Raw genomic sequence first — 27,458 nt, 5'->3', positions numbered from 1 at the left:
CGTCCAATGATAAGACTGAAAACAACAACAACAAAACAGTAAATGATTAATCGAAAATATTTGTCCAATTTGACCATGTCCGTCTTGTGCGCCTTATTTTTGGTCATTCTCTTGTAAACAATTACGATGCAAGCGCACAAAACGGCAGGTTACTTACTTGACAACGGCAGGCTACTTGATAATTGCACAACTATTTTGAATCTTCTCAATACTTCGTTAATGTCGTGGTTGTTGTCCATTTCGGTATCGACACACGTTGTTGCTTGTTGTGGTTTATTTCATTGTTTTATTTCATTTGATTTTTGTTGTTTCTCTTGCTGCTTCGCTTATGCTGCTTCGTTTCCTGGATTTCATAAACCATTCCCCCGTTTCCTTCCTTGTCTCTGCGCCAAAATGCTGTGTGTGTTTGTGTTTGTGTATATGCTTGTTTACCACTCTGCCACTATGCCATATCTTTGCAAGCATTTCCATTGATCACACCACCCCCTTTCGTCGTTCGTTACCCCTTTTGTGTTTTTTCATCTTTGTTCCTGCGCTATTCTTACCCACTCCCACTATCATCATCCAGCTCAACCTTCCTATATTGTTGTCTATAGTCTTTTGCGATCGTACAAGACGAAGTAAACACGAGTATCACATGCCATCATATACAAGCAATTCTGTCCCCGCATTTCCATTCAATCAATAAACCATTCGTGGTTGCCGCCTGCCGTTTGTCTTTTCACCCAGATGCAAAGGCGGCGAAGGAGTGTGTGTTCTGCGATACCCGATCTTCTGCGATACCGAGCAACTTGCACAAATGCTTCTGGAACAAACGAACAAAAGCTCTAATATAATAAAACAAGTCGGAACAAAGGCAGCAACAACGTAAGTGGGATAAAAGTTTAACCTAATATAGAGAATAAGTTTAAAAAAAAAACACTAACGCAAAGGAATTGTTTTTAAAACGCTACACTACACATAACCACGTACGTATCTTTTGCAGGATGTAGCATAATGCGTTTTCACACCTGATTGCCTTCTTACTTTGTGTAAACTTCTTCTAACTGCCCCCCGCCAAACCAATAAACGGAATTCATATGACACGATCGACAACACCGATCGTGCTTACACAACCCTTTCCAAATTAGCACACACTCTTCTGTCTCGCACAGTTATTCCAATTGCATGTGATCTAGCGCACACCCCTTTTACAGCAACCTTCCATTATATTCCATGCCTTGTGCTGTCGCAACGCATATCGCTTCTGCTGGTTACACTTCCGCTTAGCTTAATATTTAAATTTTGTCCATCTTTCTCTCGCTAGCTTTAGTTTGTTTTTAATGCATCGTCATTAAGTGCGGTGAGTGTTTTGTTTTCGATTTGCTGCTGTCGTTTATTACTGATCATTTCCTCCTTCATTTTGCTTTTTCCTAAGCTTCAGCCTTATTCGCTTAAATGCAAAACAGAATAAACGATACAAATGTGTTAAGTGTTATACATCCCTCATGCGTAAAGCTTTATCGAACTGTGGCATCATTAACCGAACTTACTATGGCCAATAATGGTCGTTCATAATCTCGCTGTAGTTGGCTGCAAAAAGTGCAATTGGAATAGCCGAGACCGTGTGTGGGAGTAAAGTGTTGATGAGAGAGGGAGGTGATTTCAGTCACACAGCACCTCTTTTGCACAATTTTCCAAAAAAACCATATTGCATTTCGCAAATTAAAAAATGAGTGAAAGTTGAAAGCAGGTTATCGAATAATGTTGATTCAATACGCGCGCGTAACCCTCAATCCATATACATACATACATACATACACTCGCTTTATGCTAAATCAACACAGAAAAGGTACTGTCGTTTTTAACCATTATTGAGCTGCGAAGTATGCTGATATTTTGCTTAGCCTTTTCTTAATTAAACCTTTTGATGCGTTGATTACGTTTTGTCCGATGTGTCCGGTGCACGATCTCGTGAATCTTCATGCGTCATTATGTCCGTAATTCTTATGGTTTTGTAATTCTCTCTAATGATAGCATGGATCGCGAAATGATGATGATGGTGATAGGCAACGATTCGCAAGTGAATAAAAATCCATCAATCAGTAATTTCGAAATTAATCAAATAAGGATTGATTTACAATATCCCGTAGAATCTCCTTCTCAAGATTGACGTTTTATTCCTGATACCCTTCTCTCCCTACTGCTATGTGCAAAATTCTTCCAGTTGCTTATCGTCCTGGCTGTAACCGGATACCCGTCACGTACACCACACGGGGGGTTCGTTTTTTTTTTTACACTGTTTTCAATCCGTTGCTAGAATCCTTTACCCAAAACACCGGCCTAACTGGTTTATTTCACTAGAATCTAGAATTAACGATGTACATTCCTTTTCACACTCACATCATATTCCACGCACGCACAATTCATCCCGATCGCACAACAATATCGCACTCAAAATACATCGCGCTCACGCTCATTCTACGCACTCATCCTTATCGGCATATTCACACGACATTCCCGCACACTCAAACACATGCATGGCGTTTTAGTAGTTATTGTTCTGTTGTATAGTGCCGTCTTGCAAGCCAACAACACTCATGATTCTATTGTTGGGGCGGGGATAACGATCGGATTGCTCTTGTTCATGCGTTTCCTGGGACTACTACTAGGCCGGGGGGAGAAAGGCGTTAGGCAAACCAAAACAGTTGTTACTTAACAGCAAACAAAAAAAATGCAAAACAATAAGGAAGGATCCGATTATTCATTAACACCATTAATGCCACCTGAATTGAATGGGACAAAATTTGCACGACAAATCTATCGCAACAGATCGCACATCAGCGCACAACACCGGCTTGTTTGTCTTTTCGCGCAGAATATGAACTGTGTGTAAAGCTGTTTCACCTTCATGTGCTTCAATAACATGCAGTGCAATGCAACCGGATCATCGTACATCGTCTATCCTAGCTACCTCTTATGTGGCCACCACTTCCGCTTTACACGCTCTTTCAGTGAAAGATTTACCATCCACTACTACGCCCAATTATTCGACAAGCTACAACAAAGACGGTTTTCCCCAAACCATTTGATTGTTTTCTTCCTCCTGCAGCTCCCCTTTCTATGGTGTCCCGCGAAACAAACGTGTAAATTTTCATGTTTCGAAAACACTATTTCTATCAATTCGTTTGCATTTTCCCAACCGCTTTACAGAGTATGCCAAAATATTGCCGTCTCATCCCTTTCACATAACCCCCATTTCCCCCTACAGTTCTTTTGCTCTGCCTTTGCCCAGGAAACTCTATCAATAATAATAATAATAATAATCATTACAATTAGAATAATATTTAATTATCCTCACTACTATTATTACTATTGGCTAAAACTTATCCTGAAATATGAATAAATTATTGGTTGCGGCCACGGCGATGATGTTTTCGAGCGGATGCCAAGCAGTGTGAAGAATCCGCTTGTTGAAGGCCAAACAATCAACGCTGATTTCGTCCTTTTTCCGCTTGCCACCGGTGCAGACTTTGCGCGGCTTCAACACTGTCTTCGGTTTGATAATGTCGCGGGACGCTTCCAGCGTTACGTCCTTACTCGTGTTTCGGTCAAAGATGCGGAAGAAGTTGTTGTAACTGCCGGTCATAATTGCCGAATCGTTGCCGTTCCAGCAACATTCGAACTTGTCGAAGATACAATCGTTCTCGTACAGCGAGCACAGCTTCGTACGGAGGTATTCATGAACCTGCCAAAAATGGAAACGGTAAGGAATTAGAAGAAATCGACGTCCCATCGATTCCGGGTTTTGCGCCACTTACCGGATACGTTTCAATAGGTCTCGTTTCCATGTGCAAATCCCACACCTTAATACTCAGATAGTCCCGCGAGATCATGTAGCGCCCGGAATTGCTCAGCTTCACATCGCTAATCGAACTGATGATTTCGCGGAAAAAGCTTTTATTCGTTATATCCACATCTTCCGGCTCCTCGAACAGCTTTGCATGCCGGTCGCATAACGCCGAAGAGCGCATATCACATAACCTAATTGTACCCTTGCTGCTCGAGTAAACGAACACGTTGCATTCTGTCGGATGGAACTCGGCCGCGGTGATCACTTCCGTCAGCTCCTCCATATTAGCCGGCTTTATGTCGACAATGTTGAAACTCTGGTCGGTAATTTCTAGATGCCACAGGTTAATCCGCAGATCGTCTGCCGATAGGTACGTTTCCTGATCCGAATTCACCGAGATCGAGTTAATGTGGTAGGTATGCGCGTTCGCAAAAATACGACGTGGCGACGCTTCAACCATCAGATCCATCGGTTTGATCGACGGAACCCGCAGCGTATTGATCGAGGCAGGATCGCGGATGCTACCATTGTCCTCTCGCGTGTTGTAACCCTCCACACGCTTATCGCGCTCGGACACCTTCCACAACTTGATCGTTTTGTCGTTGGTCGAAAGCAGAAAATGGGACTGATTCTTTCGTTTCAGCCATCTTATTTTATTGATCTTCTCCTCGATCTCGAGCGACTTTAAGTAATCGAACTCTGGCTCGTGCGATTGGAAGGTGGAATACACGTTGTATTCACCGCGCCGCGGTGTGGATGCCTTCGAAGACGGGTCCCTCTGGGGAGGAGAAACAGAATGCAAAAAAAATATTAAACGTGTCAAGCTTGACGGCACCATTGCAAAATTAATCATGGCTCAAGAAACAATTCAACATTTGAAACTAACTTTGCACTAGCATTTCAGCTCATAACCCACGTAACAATGACAAACAGAAGGAATGATCTTTTGTTGAATATTTTACAACACAAAAGGGTGCAAAACAAGCCGATTCGTATGCATCGCACAATCTAGGTTAAATATCCAACCGCTGAGTACCCTGAGGGCAAATATCACGCAAAGCTTCTATCAAAACATTGAACTCACTACAATTATGGTAGCGAAAAGGAAACATGACCGGTTCGGCATCATGTCAGCTTGTTTATTACGTAAAATTGTACCAAGTTAAACAGTCCCCACTAGCATAAATCAACCAGTGCAACAACAAAAAAAACCGTTTGCAGTCGGGTCGCCAAGCTGGAGTACTTTCGAATCCTGATTCAAGTGCGTCGATGGATCATGTGAGAACAATATCCCGTCCCGTCGCGGAACCATGACTCCAAAGGAATTAACCAGCTAAACATTTTAGTAAGCATTTATTTGATCTCGCGTTGTCACGTTGCGAGGGAGTTTTCTTACCTGAAATATAACAACCCTTCCTCCTTTGTCACCGGTGGCCAAAAGTTCACCATCATGATTAAACTCGACGCAGGAAATGATGTCGGCTTCGGTAACATCATCATCCAGGGCACCCTTTATCTGTGAAAAGCACCACGATGTTTCGCCATTACCTAGAGTGTGTCCGAGTGTGTGGGATGAAAGATAACACAAGTTATAGTTAGTAATCTATGTACGTGAGTTGAGGAGCAAAATAATAAAGTTGCGAAAATAATTAACATCGTTGATCGTTTCCCCTGAACTAGGCTTTTTTTACAAAAGATCACCGACGGATTATTGCAAAATCAATGTTCCTGCGTACGTTTTAATCAGGCTTTTATCTGTTTTATTATTTTTTTTTGTTTTGCAACACAAAGCGTATGCATGTTTTGATGTTTTAGGCGTTATCTGCAATGTAATCATTTGTCCGCGCAATAAAACGATTGATTGCAACACCTCGTAACCTAAAGCCACAGCTGGTCTGGGCATGAAGTTTTTGTTTGATCGCCATCGAATTATCACGACAGATATGGCACGAAAAATGAATTCATTGAAGTTTTGCAATAGATTTCATACAAAAGAAGGAACCGAAAAAGGTAAAGCGTGTACACAAGTACACTTAATCTTTGTATTTGCTAATAGTGATAGAAGGCTCAACAACAAATAAACAAATAAAGCTAGGTATTTACTTTATTTCAACAACTTGCCAAATAAAATACTAGCCCTGCACAGTTTAGTGACTGATAAAAAGTGGTGGCATCAAGAGCGAATAGTTGTAATGTTATTCGTTAAGTTAATATTTTTCCAATTTATGATATTAACTTTGAGCAAACACTTTATTGTGCGAGCGAATAAATATCTAACTTTACAAAATCCATTGTTAGTATTCCGGTATCGAATGGCGCGATTGTCATTTTCCTTTGCGTGTTGCAATATAGTGTATTCGTTCTATCCATTCTGTGTTGCACCAATAAAACTTCAACTTATGCTCTTTAATTCACGATTCTCCATAGGTTAATGAATCCTTATTGGTTCATAAAACCCATAAGATTCAAGAATACAAAACCTATTTTTGATGTTTTAGCTTACGAACTTTTATACAGCCGCAATAACCCAAGTACAGGCCAGCATTGACCTTATGATTAATGCAAGAGGATTAACGAACCTTTGAGAATTCATGAATATTAGAGTCAATGCATGATTTGTTATTGATGACTCCTCGCTGAAGATTCATATTATTCAAATTATTTTTTAAAAGAAATTATTTAAAGAGGAAGAATTGAAAAGAATCATTTAGCACTATACTACTATCACACCATTAATGTTGAAATTGTGATGTCTAAAGGCAGATGCCACATACATGACACGACGGACGTTTTTCACACGGATGAGTTCATCAGTGCTTCGCATAATAACCATTTAATGGGGATAGCATAAACACCTTTTCGGATAAAATAAATAATCGAACAGCAAACAAAGTGTTGTGGCTGTAGGCATGAGATTAGATTGCTTCCATTAAGCATAATACTGAGTAACCAAAATTTCCTTATCATTCGGTTAGGATTCGGTCTAGAAATAGCTATGAAAATGTACAGGTACTCCCAAATCCAGCACAAGGTTTTGTGTACATGCGGCAGCATCACGGCGCAAGCTGGATGACTTGTGACTAAAGAAATCGAAAAACATTTTCCGAATTTCCTGTTTCTATTCTCATACCTTTGCCATCCAACCAGCCAACTTTGAGCCATCTAACACACTAAATTATCTCGTCGAACCGAAGCCACACTTCCACTTCCCTACGCCGGAAGGTGACAATTTACTGTGTGCATAATGGATAAAATGGGATGACATCGATTGGAAATTAATGTCACCTAGCTGGGCGACACAAGGAGAATGCTCAACCAACAAAAGGATGTGGATCCGGAGTCAATCCGGAGTTCACAGATTTTCCTTGCTCTCAAGTGCACTTTGGCACAAAAATCGGTTCCCTTCAAGACAAGTACATCGTTTTAAATTAATGTAATATTGTATTATTGGACATGACCGTTTGTCCGTAAGGCAGATCTCGTAAGTAGCACACAGGTAAAGGGGCATTATAAAAAAAATCTTAGGAAACAATCAAAAGAGAACAAAAACCTAATGGATGTATTATTCGAGCGTCACTTAAACGCTGAGGTTTTGTGCATTTTATATCGATTTTTCTGCTCATTCACGGATACTTATTCGTGTTCCGTCACCAAGCGAGTGAGAAGCACCAATTTTCGCCTCTACCTTTTTTGTTACAGATTTATGCTTTGATGATCCTTTTTGCTAGCATTTTTCAATCTGTATTATTTTGAACTACAACAAGAAAAGAAAAAAATGTATGAAATTTATTACATACCGATTAATGCTAATTCATATTAACCAATCAAGGTTCCTATGTGAGTAACATTATGCAAGAAATCATGTCCTAACTACTAATGGCCGGAGTTATACTCTAAGCCAGTTTTATTTTGTATTTGTTTTGACGTTTCCAGACTTATCCGTTTTCACTTCTCCATAGAAATGGCAAGCCAAGTACCTTCTTCTTAAATTATGCTAAGTCTATGGAAAAAGGATTAGAAAAGAAAAAGAATTTAAAGCTTTGCTGCTCGACAAATGCCAAAACAAACTATTTTGCTGGCAAGGTTGAACCAGGTTAAACCATGCTAAAATTGCAAACAAAAATTATTAGGGAAAACAACAAGAAAGGCTATTTTAATAATCAGATTTTTATAATGTTCGAATGAATTATGATCCATTCTTTAGAGATGAATAGAGAGAATAGAGGTAAATACTATGTCCTTTATGAATCTGTCCAGAATGATACAGCCCGGTACCTGGATTATGTGACAAATACGTTCTGAAAGCTTATGCTTTCTAGCTTATGGTATCATCTGCCTCAATGTTGGTATTTTAATTGTACAAAACGACACACGACATTGAACTGTTGCCAAAGCCAAAGAGAATCAACCTAATTTTTTGCGTGAAGAAACTACGTTATCCTAGAATACAATGCAGCACAAGGCCAAGGATGCCCACACTGTTTAACTATTGTAGAGTGTGTATGGCTTAAATGTGCATTGATAAACAGCCAATCAAATCTTGTAACAACCAAATCCCACTTAGTATTGTTTAATTCCAAATTGAGTGAGTCAATTTTAAAATTCATCCTACCGCCCTATATGTTCTATTGTATCAGTTTCAGTTGTCTTTTTTTGTTACTAAATTACACTGAAAAAAAATCCAACCATTACGGAATATCCCATGGAAGTATTTAAGCACATGTCATGAGACATGTGTTTAAGTACAGAGATTGTATATATGTTAAAAAAAAAAGAAGTATACAGTGTTCTAGAGTATAACGTTTCGAAAAAAAAATAAATTATTAACAAATACAGTTTTACCTGGAACACATTTGGAAGCTAGTTTTGTACAATTATATTATGGTAAGGAGGCTCAAATTCATATGAATCAATGTTGCTCTAAACAGCTCAAAGTGTTTTCTAAGAATTTAAGTAAATACTGTGATAAACCAGTTGCACACATTTTAACTTGATTTTTTAATCAAAGAACATGTTTCAATTATTTCAAAAGCATCCTTGTAATTAAAAACTAGTTCAATCTCATAAGGTTAAAGTGGTTCTATAAATATGTGTAACAGGAAGATGTGTTTTTTAAAAACGAAACATAAATTAGAATGACCGTACAAATCACAATTAAAGGTGTGAATAACCATTGCTTCCTATCTATTCCTTTCAATGTTATAAAATAAAAATTTTGAATATTATGCAAAGCTGGTTTATTTTAGTATAAAGTATCAAAATTACTATATTTTAAATAGTGGCACTACAATAACCGCATTCCAAATTTGTATGCAATATTGTTCATATATAAAAAAGAAAGCTTTGAATAAATACTTTTTATGCGTAAATATTTCATATGCATCGCTTTTGCCGGTGCTGTTTTTTTTTGTTCTCATTAATCAACATCCCGACCTACCACGTGTTGACGAACCCTGTCCTACGTCACGGTCTCAGTTAGCAAAAGTGTATTGTACACGAGAACACATCGTCTATCACGCACACACTGACAGCGCAGCGCGCGAATCCGTTTTCTTATTCCTTTTATTTTGCAGAAACTAACGCACACTGAGAGCGTGCAAACATCTTCCTTCTAATGCCCCTCGCTTGCTCACTTACACGCCTATTTCGGTCTCTTCGTGATAGCAACATTAATGTTTCTGCAACACCGCCGTTTTGCCTCATGGAGAAACCACTTGGTAAGGAAGGGCCACCCTTCCTACGGTTCCGATAATGTATGCCGTGTACGGAGTGTATCGCGTACAGACTTCTTCCACAAATCTGTTCCTCCCGAGGAAGAGCACGGAACGTCAAAGAATTGTGCGCTGAAATAACGAACGCAGTTATGACTAACACAGCGACACAGTAGGAACATTGCAATCGAAGTCCTGAAAGTGAGGTTAGGATTCATTTGTTGTCACAAGGGCCAAAGGTCAAAGAGGCTCTATCGCAAATGTATTTTGGTTATCTATGTTCGATGGAATGCTAAAGATGCTAACACCACTTCCAGCCGCATTTCATATCCCTGCCCATGTATCACAAATCACAGCCCGAAGGTATACACTCACCGGCCATGTCAAATCCAGTCGCAACCTCTACCGGAGAGAGACTTCATACAAGAACGGACTGTTTTCACTGCGTTTGGTTCTTTCAACAGGATCAGCGGGAAGTTAATTTTCCTTTTCTATTCGATTTCTTCTGATGCTGCGGCACTAGAGCTCTCCTCACGAGAATGATTTGATGATCAGAACAATCGACACCGTTTGCAACAACCGGAGGAGCAATCTGTTTCGAGATGGAAATTTGCCACTTCGGCAAATCGGAGTCTCACAGCCGTGCGCTGAAGAATGCAAAAATCTCGAGATTGAACGTTGCTGTAAACCAATAATATTACGCACTTATGTTTTATTCACTTCGGAAATACAAACGGGAGAACACAACTAACCAGTAATCTGATGATAAGGGGGAAAATGGAAAATCAAAATGAAAAACGTAGTAAGAAATGTTTGAATCACTTTACACTTGTGTGTACGTCTCGTACACCACGCATTGCGTCTGTTACAACATCACTTTTCTTCTTAATAAAGCTACGTGCATGCATATTTCACCAATTTCTATACATTGTGTGGCTCATGAATGAATGACCACATGGTATAAGAAAACCAGAAGCATACACCACACCACACCACTGCACTGTCTAAATGTCTACCCAGAAGCTCCGTAAAGCACTCGCCGCGATAAGCCAGCGGGAGGGGAAGTGAGTGTGACAGCTCACTTTTCTTCTTCTACACACCGTACCAACTTACTACAAGGTCGAACCGCTTCCGAGTATGGTTAAAATTTGCTTGACCACCCAACGAATGTACGGAACCACCCACCGACCCTGGTTACAACACGCAATGTAGAAATGCCGTCAGCCAATCTTCTCGCGAAAAAGTGAAATGTTTCTTGAACAATTCTCAAACACATTCACGCGTTTCGCGACAATACATTTGCTTCGTCTTCGGCCTAAAATTCACCACTACTAAAAGCGCACATCTCTCGCAGGAACAGAACTTCTGGATCCATCGCATGATTAGATTGAAACGGGCGTAAGGAGAAGAGGACAAGCAATAATACCAACAACACCAGCAACTGTACACACGTTTATCAATTCCCTGTCCGTTCTAATCATCTAAGCAAACGATGGTTATCTTGCTGTGTACGGACGAATGCAACTTTCGATCGTTCCAATGCGTACCCGCTTACGATAAGCTAGGATTGGGAGTGTGCAGGATACGAATGTCGCCACTTGTCAAATCACCACCACTTCGAAACGGTCTTTACTAGAGACCAGTGTATGCGAATCATACACATTGACAACGTCGCAAGGTATCAGAGGTGCTGCCGCTTTTCCTTTACCAATGCGGTATTTGCCAAAATCGATCACTGGCTGTCTTGTTGGGGTAAATCGGGCTACAAATTAATGTAGTGCTTTTGGGAAAACTTGCTTCTCACACACTACACGAGACCGGAATAGAGCACACCGTCATTCGGATGCGTGGTATTCGTACGGAAAAAACCGACACTCTCAATAGCGTTCTTTTTCCCTGCGAGAAGTTTGCACGGCCACCATTGCACACGGTTGCAAACACACACACACACACACACACGCACGCACGCACGGGGGCGCACACACAAGCTCAGCTGCTGAACAGTGTGTGGAAGAAAAGCACAAGAAAACCTACTAAACATCCGTCACTGCACGGTTTTTTTCGCGACCAACTAAATCTCGTGACACGGCCACTTTCGATGCGTTTCGTTGTACTGCGTAGAATTAATTCTACATAAAATATCGAGCGAAAACGCGTATATAGCGACAACCAACATATATGCTGACAAGAGGAAGAAGTGACCAGGTACAGCTGTCAAAAATCGCGCGTTCCCAATTGACATTCGAGTCAGGGATGAGCAATCAACGGCTGGCACTATGCGTGCGTGAACCGGGAATGAAGGCCCGCAAATTGGCTCATTCGAACGGCGTATAATTTTCAACACAGTACATAATTTTAACAATAGTAATAAGAAAGCTCGTCCTTTTAATTAAATATTTCCTTGCTAGTCGAATAACCCATTGTTCAACAATAAGTAAGTTCAGGTCGACATTTTAACCCGTATGGAGTTTTGCAGTGTTTTGCCATTCAATTGTCTGAGGAGGAGTGGCAGGTAATGCAGGTTTGAAGTAATTTCGCAATTCGTTATGTATTAAACTAAAGATCCTCCAACCAATACATAATTTGTTGAAGACAAATATGGAAGGACGAATTTCACACAAATATGTTTACCCAGTTAGCCAAAACCCGATATCCGACCCTTCTAAGACCGATATAGGACGGTCGTATAGCGGTCTTAAAGCATTACTTACAGCAGCAATTATAAGACTCCGTGAAATATATAAAACGGGCCATAATTATAGCATATGAACCATAAAATTGAAATATTTCATTTTTGTCGTGAAATTTCCAACGCAGTTTCATTTCTTGCAAAAGTTTAAATGAAATAATTCAACCGTTAAAATCCTTCGTTGAAATATATTCGTTCTTTATTATTTCTTCGTCGAGTTTGTGATGACAGTCAATACAAATCAACATGAAATTCGCCAAATCAATGACCTCTTCGTCAGTCTCACATTCATCATCACTAGAGCTGCCGGAGACACTAGGAACAGCGTTATCTTCCTCCTCATCGATGAACGATGCATCGCCAACAAGCTCTTCTGCTGTGTCACAACCTGGTTTCACTACACCTTAAACGAAGAATGAATTACTGTTAAATTTTACCCAAAGCTCTAAATAATAAACAATAAAACAAACCATCATCAGTTTGGTCAAATGGTAGCTCTGCGGCAGTATGAGCAGTATCTTCGTTTCTCAGTTCGTCCAGAAGTCGCTTTCGTCGGTACAAAACACCACTTTTTTTAAGTTTTGCGCGTAGTTTTCTTTTGACATTTCACTTTAATTTAATTCACACAAACACAAACCACAAATAAATCCAAATTAAACCTCTCCAAATCTCTATCAATTCATATGAGTTGAGCACGCGTTGGAATGTCAAATGGCAATGCGAAACTTGACAAAGCATTTTTCGTTGTATTTCAATTGAACGAAATTTGTGAAAACTTTTAACAACGAAACAGTTAAATATTGAAAGTTTTCCTGTCATTTGAAAAGTTTCTTTTTTTATTCCCATTTATTCTCTGTTGGCATGATATAAAATAGCACGATTTCGAACCAATCTGCTTTTACGACCACAAAGTCGTAGTGTAGAACAAATGAAAATTCTACGACCCTAATCAGACTCTGTGGTCGTAGAATGGCTATATGGGTACTTATCCTATGTACTTTTATCGAAAGAATAGTTTTACTTACATTTTACTAATATACAAAGCTTGATTCATAAATTTATCTATTTTTCAGAATAGTCAAAGCAAAAGATTAATAGGACTTACTGTGGATTTCCACAACTTCTGGCTGTTTGAAAACAAAATATTTCCAAGCAGCAATATTTTGCGTAGGATCGCCCACTGTGCTCTTTTCCCCATAGTCGAGCAGTTTATTCTCACTGTTCCGACAATCGATCAGTTTTTTCTCACTATGGCATATTTGGGCTCTTCAGTCGAATTTTAATGCTGTAATTAATTTTACAACCGTTTTGCTGTTTTTGATGATAAATAAATAATATTAAATAAAGGAGTAAATTCAGTATTGAAGGCTGCAAATGTTTTAAACTAAATTCAGAGTAAACAACCATACAGTACAGTTCATACAGCACGGACAGGCCGTATTGCCTATAGATATAGGTAACTTAAGTTAAGATAAAATTCACATTGGTGAAGATATGTTTAATCTTCCACTTAAACACTTTATCTTGGGTGTTCCCGGCCATGTGATTATTGCAGTACAGAAAAGATATTTTAAAAGTTGAAAAATACACCAGTAGTGAAATTCGAATCTCCATCATAACACACACTTTTAGTGACTTTTTCATGGGATCATTTGAAAGCACATTGGAATCGTTGAAACACTTTGGAAGTAATTTATTTAGAATCTAGAAGAAACTGAGACCAACTCCAATCTCGACAGGACTGGTATGCAATCATATTTGAACGCTTCCTCTGAGCATAAGTTGAGGTCAGAATAGGCAAACTAAGGATAACAGTCAACAACGAAAGCTTTCCAACTCAGGCCCGAATGTGGCACCCAATATTTAAATGGCACTACTTACCACTGTTGCTACTGCTGCTGTTGCTACTACCACTGCTGAATTGTTTTTTAGTTCCGTTGACGGCCGTATTGATCATGTATCCTATCTTCGTGAAGCTGGACTGTCGTATCACAGGTCGAGGTGGTATTGGCGGTGGCATATTGATGGGAGGACTATTTGGAGGACTCGGACTGCTGGTCAACGTGTAGCTGTATCCCTCAGCCGTTCCGCTGGCCGTACTGCCTGGAATGGTTACCGGGTTCGTTGTCGATCGTCCCCATCGCCCGATTGATGACGCATTCTGTCTAAAGCTCGTCTGCACTTTAGCTGCACGAAAAAGAATTAAGCACGAGAAATTGTAAGCAATTGGTGAGAATTTCACTGCAGGAGGCTAATCACACAACAGGCAATGTAAAAATGAGCCCACGGTTCGTTTATCTCAAAATCAATCCTACCGACATTAGAGCTGTTTTCAGTTCTACTTCTCCTGGTCTGTGCGTGTCTCAGTATTGTACTATGAGGTGAAATAATTGAAAAAGATAACAAACGATTCCAGAGCGATAAGAGCTTCCCATCGTTGGAATCGTGCAGCGCACTCCATGCCCATTCCCCGTTATCTATGCGAATAACAATTGCCGCGTGTAATAAAATTTTACCGTGTCACTTTGCGTGGCAGACAGCGACACACTTGCTGTTGCACACACTTGGAAGTTGTTTACGATTTCTATAAACACCTCTCGGCTGCTAGGGTGATCTATCTCTCTTTTAACGCGACCATGAATCGTACGTTAGGAACAAGGCAGGGAGAACCATTTTCGGGCAATGTAGCACCATTTTCTACTTACAAGCTTAGAAGCTTAGAGGCTCAATCATATTGCACTATAATACTTACACTTCATCGATCGATTGGAAGCCGTCGGTGCTACAGACGGTCACAAGGAAGATGTCGGGGATGCTGACGTTGCCGGTTTGTGTGAAGCATGAAGCAGAAGCAACGCAAAAATCAAAAACTGGCGGAACGCTATCTTACTGAAGTGACCAACGCGTTCTTTGAAAATTGATAGCACTAGGCATCAGTTTCCGTTGTGCCGTTATCCCGAGATGATGTCAAGGACGCTATAACGAGAAGCAAAATGATAGGACAGATAAGCAATGTTTTCTGACTGGGAATGCAAATTCATGTCGTGCCATTAGAGTAAAATATCTATCACAAACAATTCTCTGACAGTATTAATATTCAAGTTTTAACTTTCTTCAGCTATCGGCAATTGCCTGTATTGCTACGAAGAATATAAAGTTATGGTTTATGAAATATTTTAAATTTTCATTATAATTTTTTTATCTTCAATGGTTTTAACAGTAGTTCCATAGGACGATTAACTCTATTTGGCGAACCCGGGCACCAGTAGGTGGCCAAAAACTAGAATAGGGTTTCATATACATTCTGGTTGGTTTGTTTTAATGACTGGAATTCTGCCAGCTACCTTTTCTCATTTGAGTGTGATTAGCTCACATGAAGCAGTGTATTGTACATTTCTGCACAAGAACCACTCGATAGACCGCTTCACACGACATGTGCGGTACGAAATCCTATTCTAATTACGTTCCCTCGTATTAATGAGTGAGTCGCTAGACACGCGGACACGTGTTATAAGTAAGTCTAGTGGTCCACCGTATATCAACGGTAAGCCACTAGGTCCTTAACCTAAAAAGAACAAGCTTAAAATGTCAAACATTGTAAAATGCTTAGAACAAACAGCACGAAGAACCAATGCTATCAATTCTTCTAAACATTGATGTTTGTTGCTGTAGCACGTCCCGTGTGACATGTTCGAAAACAGCGAAATTTTATCAAAATAAGCAAGGAAAAGGCCATTTCGGCTGAGATTTACGCAGTGAAGTCATCGCCAACATTTTCCCCATTTGTTTGTTCCGCCTATGTTTTTCTGGCGTCCCTAGCAATGGTTGACCGTTTAGGTTGTTGTGCCATTCCATTCAGACCATTGCTCACGTGAGCTCCTCTTGTAGTTCAACCAGCGTAGTGTAAAACTGCAACAAAAGTACACTAACGAAAGACATTACTGGTGCGCCCCTATACAAGGGAACATCCATTTATTACGTAACGCTGATAGGGGGAAGCGCTGCGCCATGATTTGTTACAAAGATTTTTTTTTTATTCAGGTGGTGGAATCCGGTTTACATCTATTGTCGCATGTCGACTCATAAAATAAGTATTGAGCTTGAAGAGCTTTTACCAGTTTTCGAATCCTCGCGCGATTCGGAACCCATGTATTGATATACGCCTAAATTAGTATTAAAAATTCTTAAAAGATTGCCTTCGTTATCCCATAAAACTTCAGTTTTCATCTTTCATTTAGTGCTCGAATGCCCATTTTTGGAACATTGATCGATTTTCGACAACTATATTTTGATTTTGACAACGACGTGCAGCATGGGGGTTGCTTAGTGACATCATGGTAGCCGGTCTTCACACGAACGGACCGGACCAAAATCCCGTAAAGTAATAAAATAAGTCTTGTAATCTATAAATGGCGGGCATGACCTAGTAGATCATTACTAAAAAAAGAGAGTGAGAGAGATAGAGAAAGAGAGAGAGAGAGAGAGAGAGAGAGAGAGAGACAGAAAGAGAGAAAGAGAGAACATTTGGTATCATGATCGGTGTTTGAAGTAAGCATACCCAGCTCTGCTAGTTGATTTTAATGGTGCCGAGACGCACAATGCTTATCAAGCCCCTTATTTTTACTGTGTTTTACCAACAAAAAACAACTTTTTACTAACACTCGAATTTTCTGATTTTGCATTGCGTGGTTAATGACAAAAATGTAGTCACTAAAACATGAATAACAACAAATATAATTATTCAATTGTCAGTGTACAACTTTTGAATCCGTGTTTTATCCGAAAAAAGGTAAGACAATAACTCTGTGTCAGGCTGACAGAAGACGAAAAAAATGAAAAAAAGAAAGAATAGCAGATAGTGCTGACAAATAAATTCGTTCGCGCACGATGTTTGGCTCTCAATGGAAGACATCGATTTGACGGGTACTATGTACAGTAAGATTTTCATGGTTGAAAATCAGCGAATCCGAAATATTCCTATTAAGTGTCCTCTTGGAAATGATTTACACATCAAGGTCCTGGTCTGGGTTTAGTTACCTTGACCCATGCTTTTTATGCCAATTATGTTCATGAAAGATATGGACTGGCTGAAAACAAACGATGTTTATGCAGGGAAGTTCCTTGTAAAATCGTTGCAAATTATTAGCATCGATCAACCGGTCAATCTGGCGTGAATAGTATATTTTGTCAGGTCATTTTGGTTACTTTTCCACTTGTCGATATACGATGCAATAGAATGAATTATTAAAGAAAAAAATTCTCTCTACTCGTCTTAAACAAGGGGAGTGGGGAAGGCCAACGAAATGTTACGTAATTAAAAGGGAGTAGTAGCTTCCAGCGTCACGTTTCGTTACAATAGAGAGGAAGACGGTTAACATTGTCAATTTTTGCGTTACGTAATAATTGATTGAGCCCTAATAGTTCCGGTAGCTGGAACTAAGATGCAGGGTGGTGTTATAGCGGGTGGTTTCTGATTGCTATCGTACGATTAGCGTAATCCACCCAGCTACATTGCGTTCTCGCTTCCACCATCGTCAGACGATCGAATCCTAATCTTGCGGAATGATCTTGAGGTGATTATGCCTCCGACATGATCTTTATAATGGAATGAGCTTGTACGAATGTAGGCACATATACGCTCAACTATTGCGCCACCCATGTCCGGTACGAGTGCGCGTTTTATAGATGTGCAAGCCAAGCAATCGACGACCATCTGCCGCGCAGTTAGTCAGTTTGTTTAGCGCCTGTACGACATGTCTTGCGCCATGCCGCGTACATTGAAGTGTTTCATTGCTGTATCCATCGTCACCGAACGTGTTGCAAGCGTTCTTTTTGATTGAACAATAAATGTGTCAATTTACAGTATCCACAAAGCAAAATAGCAATAAAAGTGGAACTTCCATCAACCATCAACAACGAAAAGACAATTCTAAATCGATTAGCCCGTGACATAGAATTTAGACTGTAGATAATGATTATACGTATGGACGCCATCAGGTTCCAACACATGAAACAATCAACGAAAATAGATTTAAACTCATACCGATAAGCACAAAACGTCGTATATACTCATTTGTTCGGTTAAGTGATCTTAAAACCTCCTTTGCGCATTATATGAAATGAGGCGAGTATCATTAACGCATTTGCCTTGGTCACAGTTACAATAGTGTGACCGTGGTTGTTGCACTGGGGCTAAGACAGTGTCTACATTAACTGCTTAAACAAACTTTCGACTCCATCACGATGAGCCGCCACAAAACATGCACGCACAAAAACACCCAACCCGAATAGGGAATAACGGCGGGATGATGGTCTAAAACACACATGGTGCGTTACGTACCATAAATATCTTCGTTAAGTGTAATTTACGCACGTGCAAACAAAACCCCGGAGTGAAGATTTGTTTTTTCCCGTAGTGGCCCGTCCCGTCAACGCCAACGCCGGGTAGCCCGTTAAGCGATCCGCCCCATTTCCCGAAAACTGTCTCAGCGTCTCCCCAAAACACACACACGCTAGATCATCACCGTCATCATCGCCATTTTCAGTGCCCGAACGTTATCATGGTCGACATTGTCTTGTTGCTGTTGTTACTGTTTTCCTTCGCCAGCCCAAGGCCACCGAACAGACGGAATGCGTGTCCGGCAAGCGAGAAAATAAATATACACCATCACCAATTGGAAGCCGGTGGCAATAGGTTGTGGATTTGTGCGAAGCTTCGAATTGATGGATAAACTTTGATCGATCGATCGATTATTCACGAGCAGTTCGTTCGCAGGCCGACGGAGGGCCATCGTAGACGTACTGCTAATCAGATTTCAAGACCAATCCATTTCTCACACCTCTACCGCGGCCGTATTCTTTTTAACTCTTCTTTTGCTAGGGCTAATTAATGTCGCATAAGCGTTAATCGTGACACGGTTTTGTTTGTGTACATATCGTGTGGAACTCGACTGTGATTAGGTGCGGTATGGTAATAGCACTTCTATTTCCTGAACAATTTAACCATCAACTAAGCCCAAATCAACCCACATGCCACAGGTAGAGTTAGTGATGTATGGTGCATCAACGCATCAGAAGCCGAAATAAAAAGGAAAGTTCTTCTTGTGCATCAAAACAGGCACAGCAGTTTGAAATAGCGTATTAAAACTTTGTGAGAGCATATACTTCGCAACAGATTTTAAATAGAGAAGAAACTAAAGAACGAGAAAGCGAAAAAGAAATAGAGAAAGAAAGAGAAAAGGATAAAGAAAGAGAGAGAGAGATAGAGAAAGAGAGAAAAGAGTAAGAAAAGAAGACGGCGTTTGAAAGGTAGGTCGGTGGAGTACGCATGCCGCTGCGACGACAACCTTCGCCCCAATCGTACTCGATGCCAATGGAAAGGAAGGCAAGTCGGTAACGCGAGTGACCGACACTGTCTGCTATCGAAGGCGCTGTGGGGTGGAGGAGTGCAATATGACCAAACATGGCAGAGACCGGTCGTCGGGCGGTCAGACCGTCGGGCGAACCAGTATGCCCTACCCGGTGGCCATAACCTCGACGGATAGATCTGATGCCACGACACGATCGATACGGTTCGAAGGCTCTCTACGGCGGTGCGGCTATGTGCACATGATCGTGAGCATACCGTCATTTCAAAGGACCCCCTGCTCACGGCGCACCACACATCGGTGGCGTTCTGTGTCCTCTACGTGCAACCTGCACGCACGAGATCGTTCGCCCAATCAGCGACCGGCGGATGATGGCACGAATGTTCGCAACTGTAGTCGAACAGTTGGTTTTTATCTTACTGCCCTGGGTCAGACCGATTTGATTTATGGTCGTGCGCATACCATGCACAGTATTTCTGTACAGGCCGGGTAAAGAGAGAGAAGCAATGGGAGATAACTATTGCGATCAGTTGCGTTCGGTAGCCAGTAGCCGCGTTTGTGGGCAATGCGAGCTTTAAATGAGATCATTTATGGCATTAATTTAGTGCCGGTTGTGTAAAATAAGTTTAATTTAAGCAGCCTGATTATTGGCCTCCCTAAATCTGATTGGAATCTTAGATCGTGGTAAAGTTCTTCTTACGGGTCCGGATGCTTGTTTGCCACACGTGTATGTAGGTCGAGTATGTCGTTACACCAAAATAGAGTTGTGATTGTGCGCGAATCAAGACACCGTGTGGTCTTGTAAAGACGAAACCATCGCCCGCTCAGATTAGTTTTTCATCAAAAAGCACAAAATATCGCAATGTCCACACTTCGATCTGATTATGAATCATAAATCTGAATGAATCTGTTCATGAATTAGATTCATGAATCTGAATGAATTTGAATGAACAAATCTGCAATAGAGCAAAGATTCTGGAATCCCCAATGATTCAAGAATCCTCAATATCGGGAATCTTAAGTGTTCATGAATTATTTTGATCTTTTTGATATTCGACTCCTGATTTGATTCGCTACAGATTCATATGAGTGATTCTTCTCAACAGATTTATTAAGCACAACACTACTCAAAACGGTTGTGGCCGATTCTGCTGCCGGATATTTACAAAGGCCCCCGAGAATGCTATCGCATCAGACAGCGGAAAGCTGCTAATTAGCGCTTCCAAAGCAAGTGAGAAATTTACACCACACCGTCACACAGAATTCATGCCACCAAGGAAGCATCCGCTTGGACTGGACAAGCGTTAATTACATTGATAATCAGATATTTCATCGGGTTTTGTACGATTCGTAATTAATAATCGTTTCTACAGTTTTCGTCACAACAACACCAAAGTAGAAATGCTTTCGTGGCAAACGGTCAAGGCTGAACCAAAATGGGGACCCTCTTACCTTTCGTTTTTGGTGTGCATTCACCGTAAGCCTTCTGTTTGGCAGCAACAAACGTTTCGGTTTGTTCACAACGATTCACAACGCTCTACACTGCACTTCCGGTACGGTTGTATTGACCTTCGCCCCTTGCCGGGATGGGGGTTTAAGGTGAAACGATTGACTTTGAGGCAATTATTGAGGCACCTTTCCACCGGCTTTTGATGGCGTAAATCGAATTCGGTAGGGGTTCCCCAACGACCGACCGTGGGGTCGTTCGGTTAGGCATCCACAGCAAGATCGCCACAAATAGTCGACAATATGGCGCTATGATGCCCGGCCAAACTCTCGTTCGTGCACTTCCTGGTGCGTTCTCCAGTTCCGTTAAACGGGCACCTAACCTTATCAGGTTTTATACCACCAAACCAGTACAGCAACAGCGGTGATATCTCGAAAATTGCACTGCACTGATAATAGTTTGTAACAGATATCAATAACTTCAATGTTGCTCAGATGCTATCAATGTATGTAGAATTTGTTGGCACTGCTGGTTAATTTTCTAGGTATAAACAACGTTTTACTATAACCTGTAAAATAAATTTATTTGGTTCACATCACTAAACACTGCAATCACTGCGATGAACGAAATGCTCTGACTCATTGTTTCGTTGCAGTGGAGTTCAGCAAACTTTTAAACTACCATCTACGCTTCTTATCGCTTTCAATGACACAACAGCACACGAACGATAATTAAAGTTACAAAAGATTCACAAACAAACGCGACCAATCTTCCACTAGCACTGGCATCCTGTGGTTTTATCCATTTTGAACAGGAAATTATTTCACAACGCAAGGAACGCACGTAAGACGCAGGATTGTTGAACAGGGACGTAATTTGTGAATGCAATATAATTATCACTATCGTACTAACTGAGAAACCCCCCAAGCATAAGGTAAAAACAGCCACGAATCATGGACGAAAGATACTTGAAACTGCGATGGGTGTGTTTTGTATTCTCAACCGGAACTTGGTCAAGCTGATTATTCGCTGAAGCTCATAGACTGCCAGAGGACAGAAGAGATAGGAGTGAAAACAAAATAAGCTAAAGATAAGCACCTTCTTCACAATGGAAGTACCCGAGAGCATAACAAAATGTACCTAGAAAGCACGACTCCCTTTCTTTCATCAGTCCGATACGTAGCCATCCGTTGTTGGATGGGAGGACGAATTATGGATCTGTTTGGATCTGAATTGAGATGATTCTTTTTACGCGCCCGAATGAAGCGAACAATGAAGGTGAGGAAAGGCAGCCTAAAGTGCCACAAAACAATTTTAATACAAACGAAAGAAGCGACATTGCCTCTGTGCTGTAAGCTTGCTCAGGAACACTTCCACACAACGGGTGCACTTGCTCTATTTGGAGTGTGTTGTTGTTTTTATTTTTCGCTCTCTGGCATGTCCCAGCGTCCAGATAGAAGATCACACCCGACATCTGACCGAGGATCGCGACGAAGATACTGCTTATTTTTATCCATAACATCATGTCTCCTTGTCCTTGTCACTTCCAGAAGTAGGACGGTGCCACAAAACCATGTGACTGTGCTAACAATAACATCCCCCCACCACGCACACATAAGGGATACAGCGCACGCAAACGCACATTCTTCACCTATCACCGCACAGCATCGGCTGCATCGAGCGGATGATCGCGATCGACGTTTATTCCACCACCCACCTACACACCGGGCGCTTTTCGAACAACAACACTCTTGGTTTTACCTACGGCGAACAGCGATCAAAGGTTCGAGCAACTCGACGCTGTTCGACGCAATGAAGTACCACGCGACTGAACGCAATCATCCAACCGACAAATCCGTCCGACTAACCCAATCGGCGAGGTGAACGATTCACTGAACAGTGTGTTTGAATGCTCACCGTAGCCAGCAACGTTCAGAGAAAAAGATAGCGAGAGAAAGATAGATAGAGAGAGCGAGAGAGAGAATATGTGTGTATGTGTGAATGTGGAAAAGATAACACTAAAAAAAGTAACACGCGTGCACAGTTTGGCCATGTGCGATGGCGGACTCGTGAAGAGGATCCGCGAGTATCTTCTCCATCTCGTTGCGTCGCACCGAACACTTTACACGGAACCCTACGCACACCAAGCACGCAAATACATGCATATAGGTAAGACAGGAAGCGGAAACGCCAGGGAACTAGGGTACAGGGCGCCATCGGGGGGCCTTCGAGCGGGAGCGGTAACATGCATCCGAAGTTGCCCCGAACACCGATGGAGACGCACGATTGTTGTTGACTGACATCGTGGGAAGCGCACGCGTGCGTGTTGGCAGTCTTTGCACAAGTTCATGCTTTTTTTTGCGTGTGTGTTACGCACAAAAGTGTGTTCCCCCTGTGTGTTTTTTTTTGTTTGTTAAGAATCATACATCTAATGACTGTGTGCGTTTCTCTCTCTCTCTCCGTTCTTGTGTGTTTTTTTTAACATTTCCACAGGCGGTACCGGCATTTGATAAGATTGGTTGTCGGTGGAATTCGAAAGGTGTAATCGAACTCCAATTCGTTTCCGTTTTGCTTGTGTGTATAGGGGCGGTATGCATGTCCGCTGTTGTGTGTACGTGCGCTCTGGCTCAGTTTCTTTCCGGTAACCGCAAAAACCACAAAGCCACCCGCACCGGGTAAACACAACACCGACCTGTACCTTTGCTCATGCATTCTGATTTATTCTGCGTCTTTGTTGGGCTCTTCCCTTCATGCTCTACAGCAAGGTGCGTCAGCAAACAAGCTACCTCATACCGCCAGCGGGCCCAGGATAAGAATTATTTGGTGTCTTTTGAGCTACAAAAATTAAAGTATCACAGTCTCACCTACAATCAGCACGGTAGTTATGCAATCTAGGATGATCGAACAAAGTTCGTACAACGACATGATAACTTGCGATCTCGATTAAGTTCGACCAGCTTTCGTCTGTATTGACACGTGCCCGGATGGATGAAGATATCAAAGCAAGTACTCATACATTATTAACACGATTCGCAGCAAAGATAATGTTCACATACTGGTGACATCATAAATTCGACAACATGTTGATAGATGGATGCATAATTTAACATCGAATCGTAGCATTTCAATCGTCTTATGGAAACGATGAAACGTTTTGAGCGATTTTTCTATAATATTGTGATCGTACCGAAGTTTTGCATTAATTTACGTGCAAAACGTGTCTATTCTTCAACTTTTTCAGCTTTACTATCTGTTATTTATTTCGTTTGGAGAAGGAAATGTCTTCAAACGAATGTGAATTGTACAATAGATTAAGTTACTCTTAGTTGTAAGCAATACGGCCTGGCCGTTCCAGAGTAAATAAATAAAAAAAAAATCTGTTATTTATTTGTTTAGACCTGTCTGAGATAAAGTTTCCAGTCAAATTGTCTTCGAAACATAACCACCAACGAATCAATGATGATAAATCAAACTTAACTTAAGAGATACATACAATCAAATGGATAATAGACACGATCTGTCCAAGCATGGATTATATAAAATTAAAATAGTAAAAAACGAAAACAAAACAACCTTAAGCAACGAGCAATTACCAGATATAGTAGTGTCCTATGTACAACTCACACCAAGAATTATGGATAGACAAGTTTTAAAAAAAAAAGATAGCGTTTGGAGTTGGAGTTTTGAGACAAATATATGATGATAACAAACACTTCAGACAGAACAAAATGAGGTAAAACTTTGATGTGAGAATCTTTCTGTTCATATATTCGAAAAACGGGCGGGTAACCCGCTGATGTATTTGATAGCGGCATCGGTCTTCACACAGCCGCACCGGTTAAAAATCCCATCCAAACCAATCTCCCGTACGCAGCACTGACTATCCGGCTACGTGATTAAAATAAAATAAAATAAGCCAGAAATGACAGGTACATGATCTAACAGATCGTTACGCCAAGAAGAAGAAAAAGATATTCAAAAATGGAGCGGGCTAGCACTTAGCACTTAAAATGGTTAGTATAATTTTTTCCTCCGGTTGTGTATGTTTTGAAGTCTTATTTACCATTTAAGAGAATGCAAAACCATTGGAGCAGAAGATCATATCCATACCGATAGTGTTCGTACATAACTTCATTCCTATTGCCCTTCTGGTTTGCATTATAAATTCATCGCAACGTGTACACACTAAGTAGCGAGTGTGCTCTAGCGTTTACACCAACTCTAGACAAGAATGGACGGGCATGAGAATAACGATACCGGAATAGTAACCTTGCAGTTCCGGTTGCCCTAATGCGGCTGATGTGTTCGCTTGCACACCATCTAACCGGATCGCATTCGCAAGTCGAATGTAAACGATCGCTGTAGATCCAGCGCTGATAGGCGACGCTGCATCTACAAAGGTGCGGGCGATCGGAACTCGATCGAACCGTAAGTTTGCGGCCGCACATTGACACAAACGGAAGCTTACGCGGGAGATTTATGAACATTAGTCACGGCTACGATCACGTGTCGTATAACGATGCAAACCTTGAGTTTGGTGCAAAACGGCAAAAACAATATGGCACAACGGTCGGTCAATATCACGCTTAATGCAGTTGCCTATAACATATTTAGCAGTCTTCTGTACATTACTTTTGTTAAATTTGTTCTTTTTCAAGAAAAATGATTTCAATGGGAAGTACACCAATTTATGGTTTTATTGAAAAGGCAGTTTCTTTTGCCGTTCTTTCGTGGGATGTAACGTCACCGAAAGAAAACCAGCAACAGATGGTTATTTCTCGATATATCCAACCAAACTCAAATTTCATCGAAAATAAACCTGTGTATGAGTACGATACAAATTATCACCGCATTTTTTTCGTAAGTCCAACTTTTCCATAACCCGGTACAGAAAAAAATATGTTTGTATATCAAAATAGTCATCTGGAATTCGTTCAATCGGTATCCATCATCATGTTTGAAAAAAAAGCTATTATTTTGCAGTATCGCGTCTGGTCTACTGATCTACTGCTGTTTGCTCGGTCAATTGTCGTACTGCTGCAAAAGCTGCTCAAACATTGATACACCTATTTATCTAGCGTTTTCCAATATCTTCCAGCCTCGGATAGCAGCCTAAATGGAGTCGGGCACGATGTGGCAGGTTCACCGGTGCCGGAACGTTTTTGCTTGGTTAAACGTAACGAAACATTGTGAAATTAATTATAATTCTAGAAAATTATTCAGTAGCAAAAAATCAACTTTAATTTACGAAGTACACGTAACTCTAGTGCGGCTATACATTAGCATTTAGGTTATGAAATCAATACAAATACAGTTAGCCTTCACGGCTTTACAACGCGTTCTCAATTAACGCAATTTTAATTAATTTAAGAGTTTGCGAAGTTTTGTATACAGAATTTAATGTCTAATTTGGGAATTTCAAATAATCCAAAAAATTCTTTAGATAACCGTTTAATTCTCAGTTTTGAATGTGCTTCTCAAGGTGAACATATGAAATCGATCCCTCAATAGGACATATAAATGAAGTTTACATGGAAATATTGAGTTGCGCGAAAAGTCTAAATACGCCGAATTCTCTGGAACGCATTATGCGCGTATCTCGGGTATTGACTATGAATGGTTACAACCAATTCCGCTTCAAACTTTTAACGACTTTTATCGAATCTGTTCTGAACATGCTATAAGACTTAAAAAATAAAATAAATTAAGCATATATGAAGATTTAAAAAAATATACAACACCAAACTCAAACGCAGATGTTCGAATATTGCATCAACAGTCAAAGATTGAATCGCATCATGAGCTACCTTCGCGTAGCAAGCTTGACTATTTTACTAGTAAGTTAAAATCTATTACCTTTATTTTGCAGTACACTTTCTGCAGGATACCCTTTGCCATTTCCGGCTTGGGGTTTGGTTCAGTTGAAGACTGCCCATGCTACCTCCATCCACAAGGTCGTAACCAAGTTCTGTGTAGGATAGAGGTCGAGTAATATAGAGCGATTTGACAAGTAGCCAAAAGTTCGTTACACGTGATTTGACGTTTGGACGCGCTTTTCCATTCAAATGTTTTGTGTGTAGTTGTGTTGATTAATCGGGATATAGTAAACAAGTAGACTAGATCTTAGAAGGAATCTTACACGGGCGACGAAATGTCAAATGAAATCCAAAATGGCGAACCTCTATCTTGGCTATTACTCGACCTCTATCCTACACAGACCTTGGTCGTAACCAAAAAATGAATCTAGTAAGCCACTATTAAGCCTATATTTTAAATCGGGGATTTAGGTTACAGCAGTTCACGAAAAAACAACCTCAACTACTTCATTCGAAAGTTTTTCCATGTTTACACCAGTGTACAGATTGACTCTATACTAATGCATTAAATGAATTGATATAATGTTATTCTACCG

The 27,458-nt window shown here is 40.7% G+C and overlaps 1 protein-coding gene across 1 annotated transcript; it reads right to left on the bottom strand.

The window, feature by feature from the left end:
• Positions 1-267: 267 nt before the first annotated feature.
• On the bottom strand, positions 268-22,854 carry LOC128298685 (serine/threonine-protein phosphatase 2A 55 kDa regulatory subunit B alpha isoform). The gene is made up of 7 exons (XM_053034457.1): positions 22,689-22,854; positions 21,052-21,614; positions 14,985-15,208; positions 14,114-14,419; positions 5,229-5,380; positions 3,801-4,610; positions 268-3,727 (listed from the first exon to the last, which is right to left on the bottom strand). The coding sequence occupies exons 3-7, from the start codon at positions 14,989-14,991 to the stop codon at positions 3,359-3,361; spliced, it is 1,644 nt and encodes a 547-aa protein (XP_052890417.1). The 5' UTR covers positions 14,992-15,208; positions 21,052-21,614; positions 22,689-22,854; the 3' UTR covers positions 268-3,358.
• Positions 22,855-27,458: the final 4,604 nt, after the last annotated feature.

The sequence above is a fragment of the Anopheles moucheti genome, chromosome 2 (genome assembly GCF_943734755.1).
Source record: "Anopheles moucheti chromosome 2, idAnoMoucSN_F20_07, whole genome shotgun sequence".
Lineage (NCBI taxonomy): Eukaryota > Metazoa > Arthropoda > Insecta > Diptera > Culicidae > Anopheles > Anopheles moucheti.
This window is presented reverse-complemented; position numbering and strand designations above follow the sequence as displayed.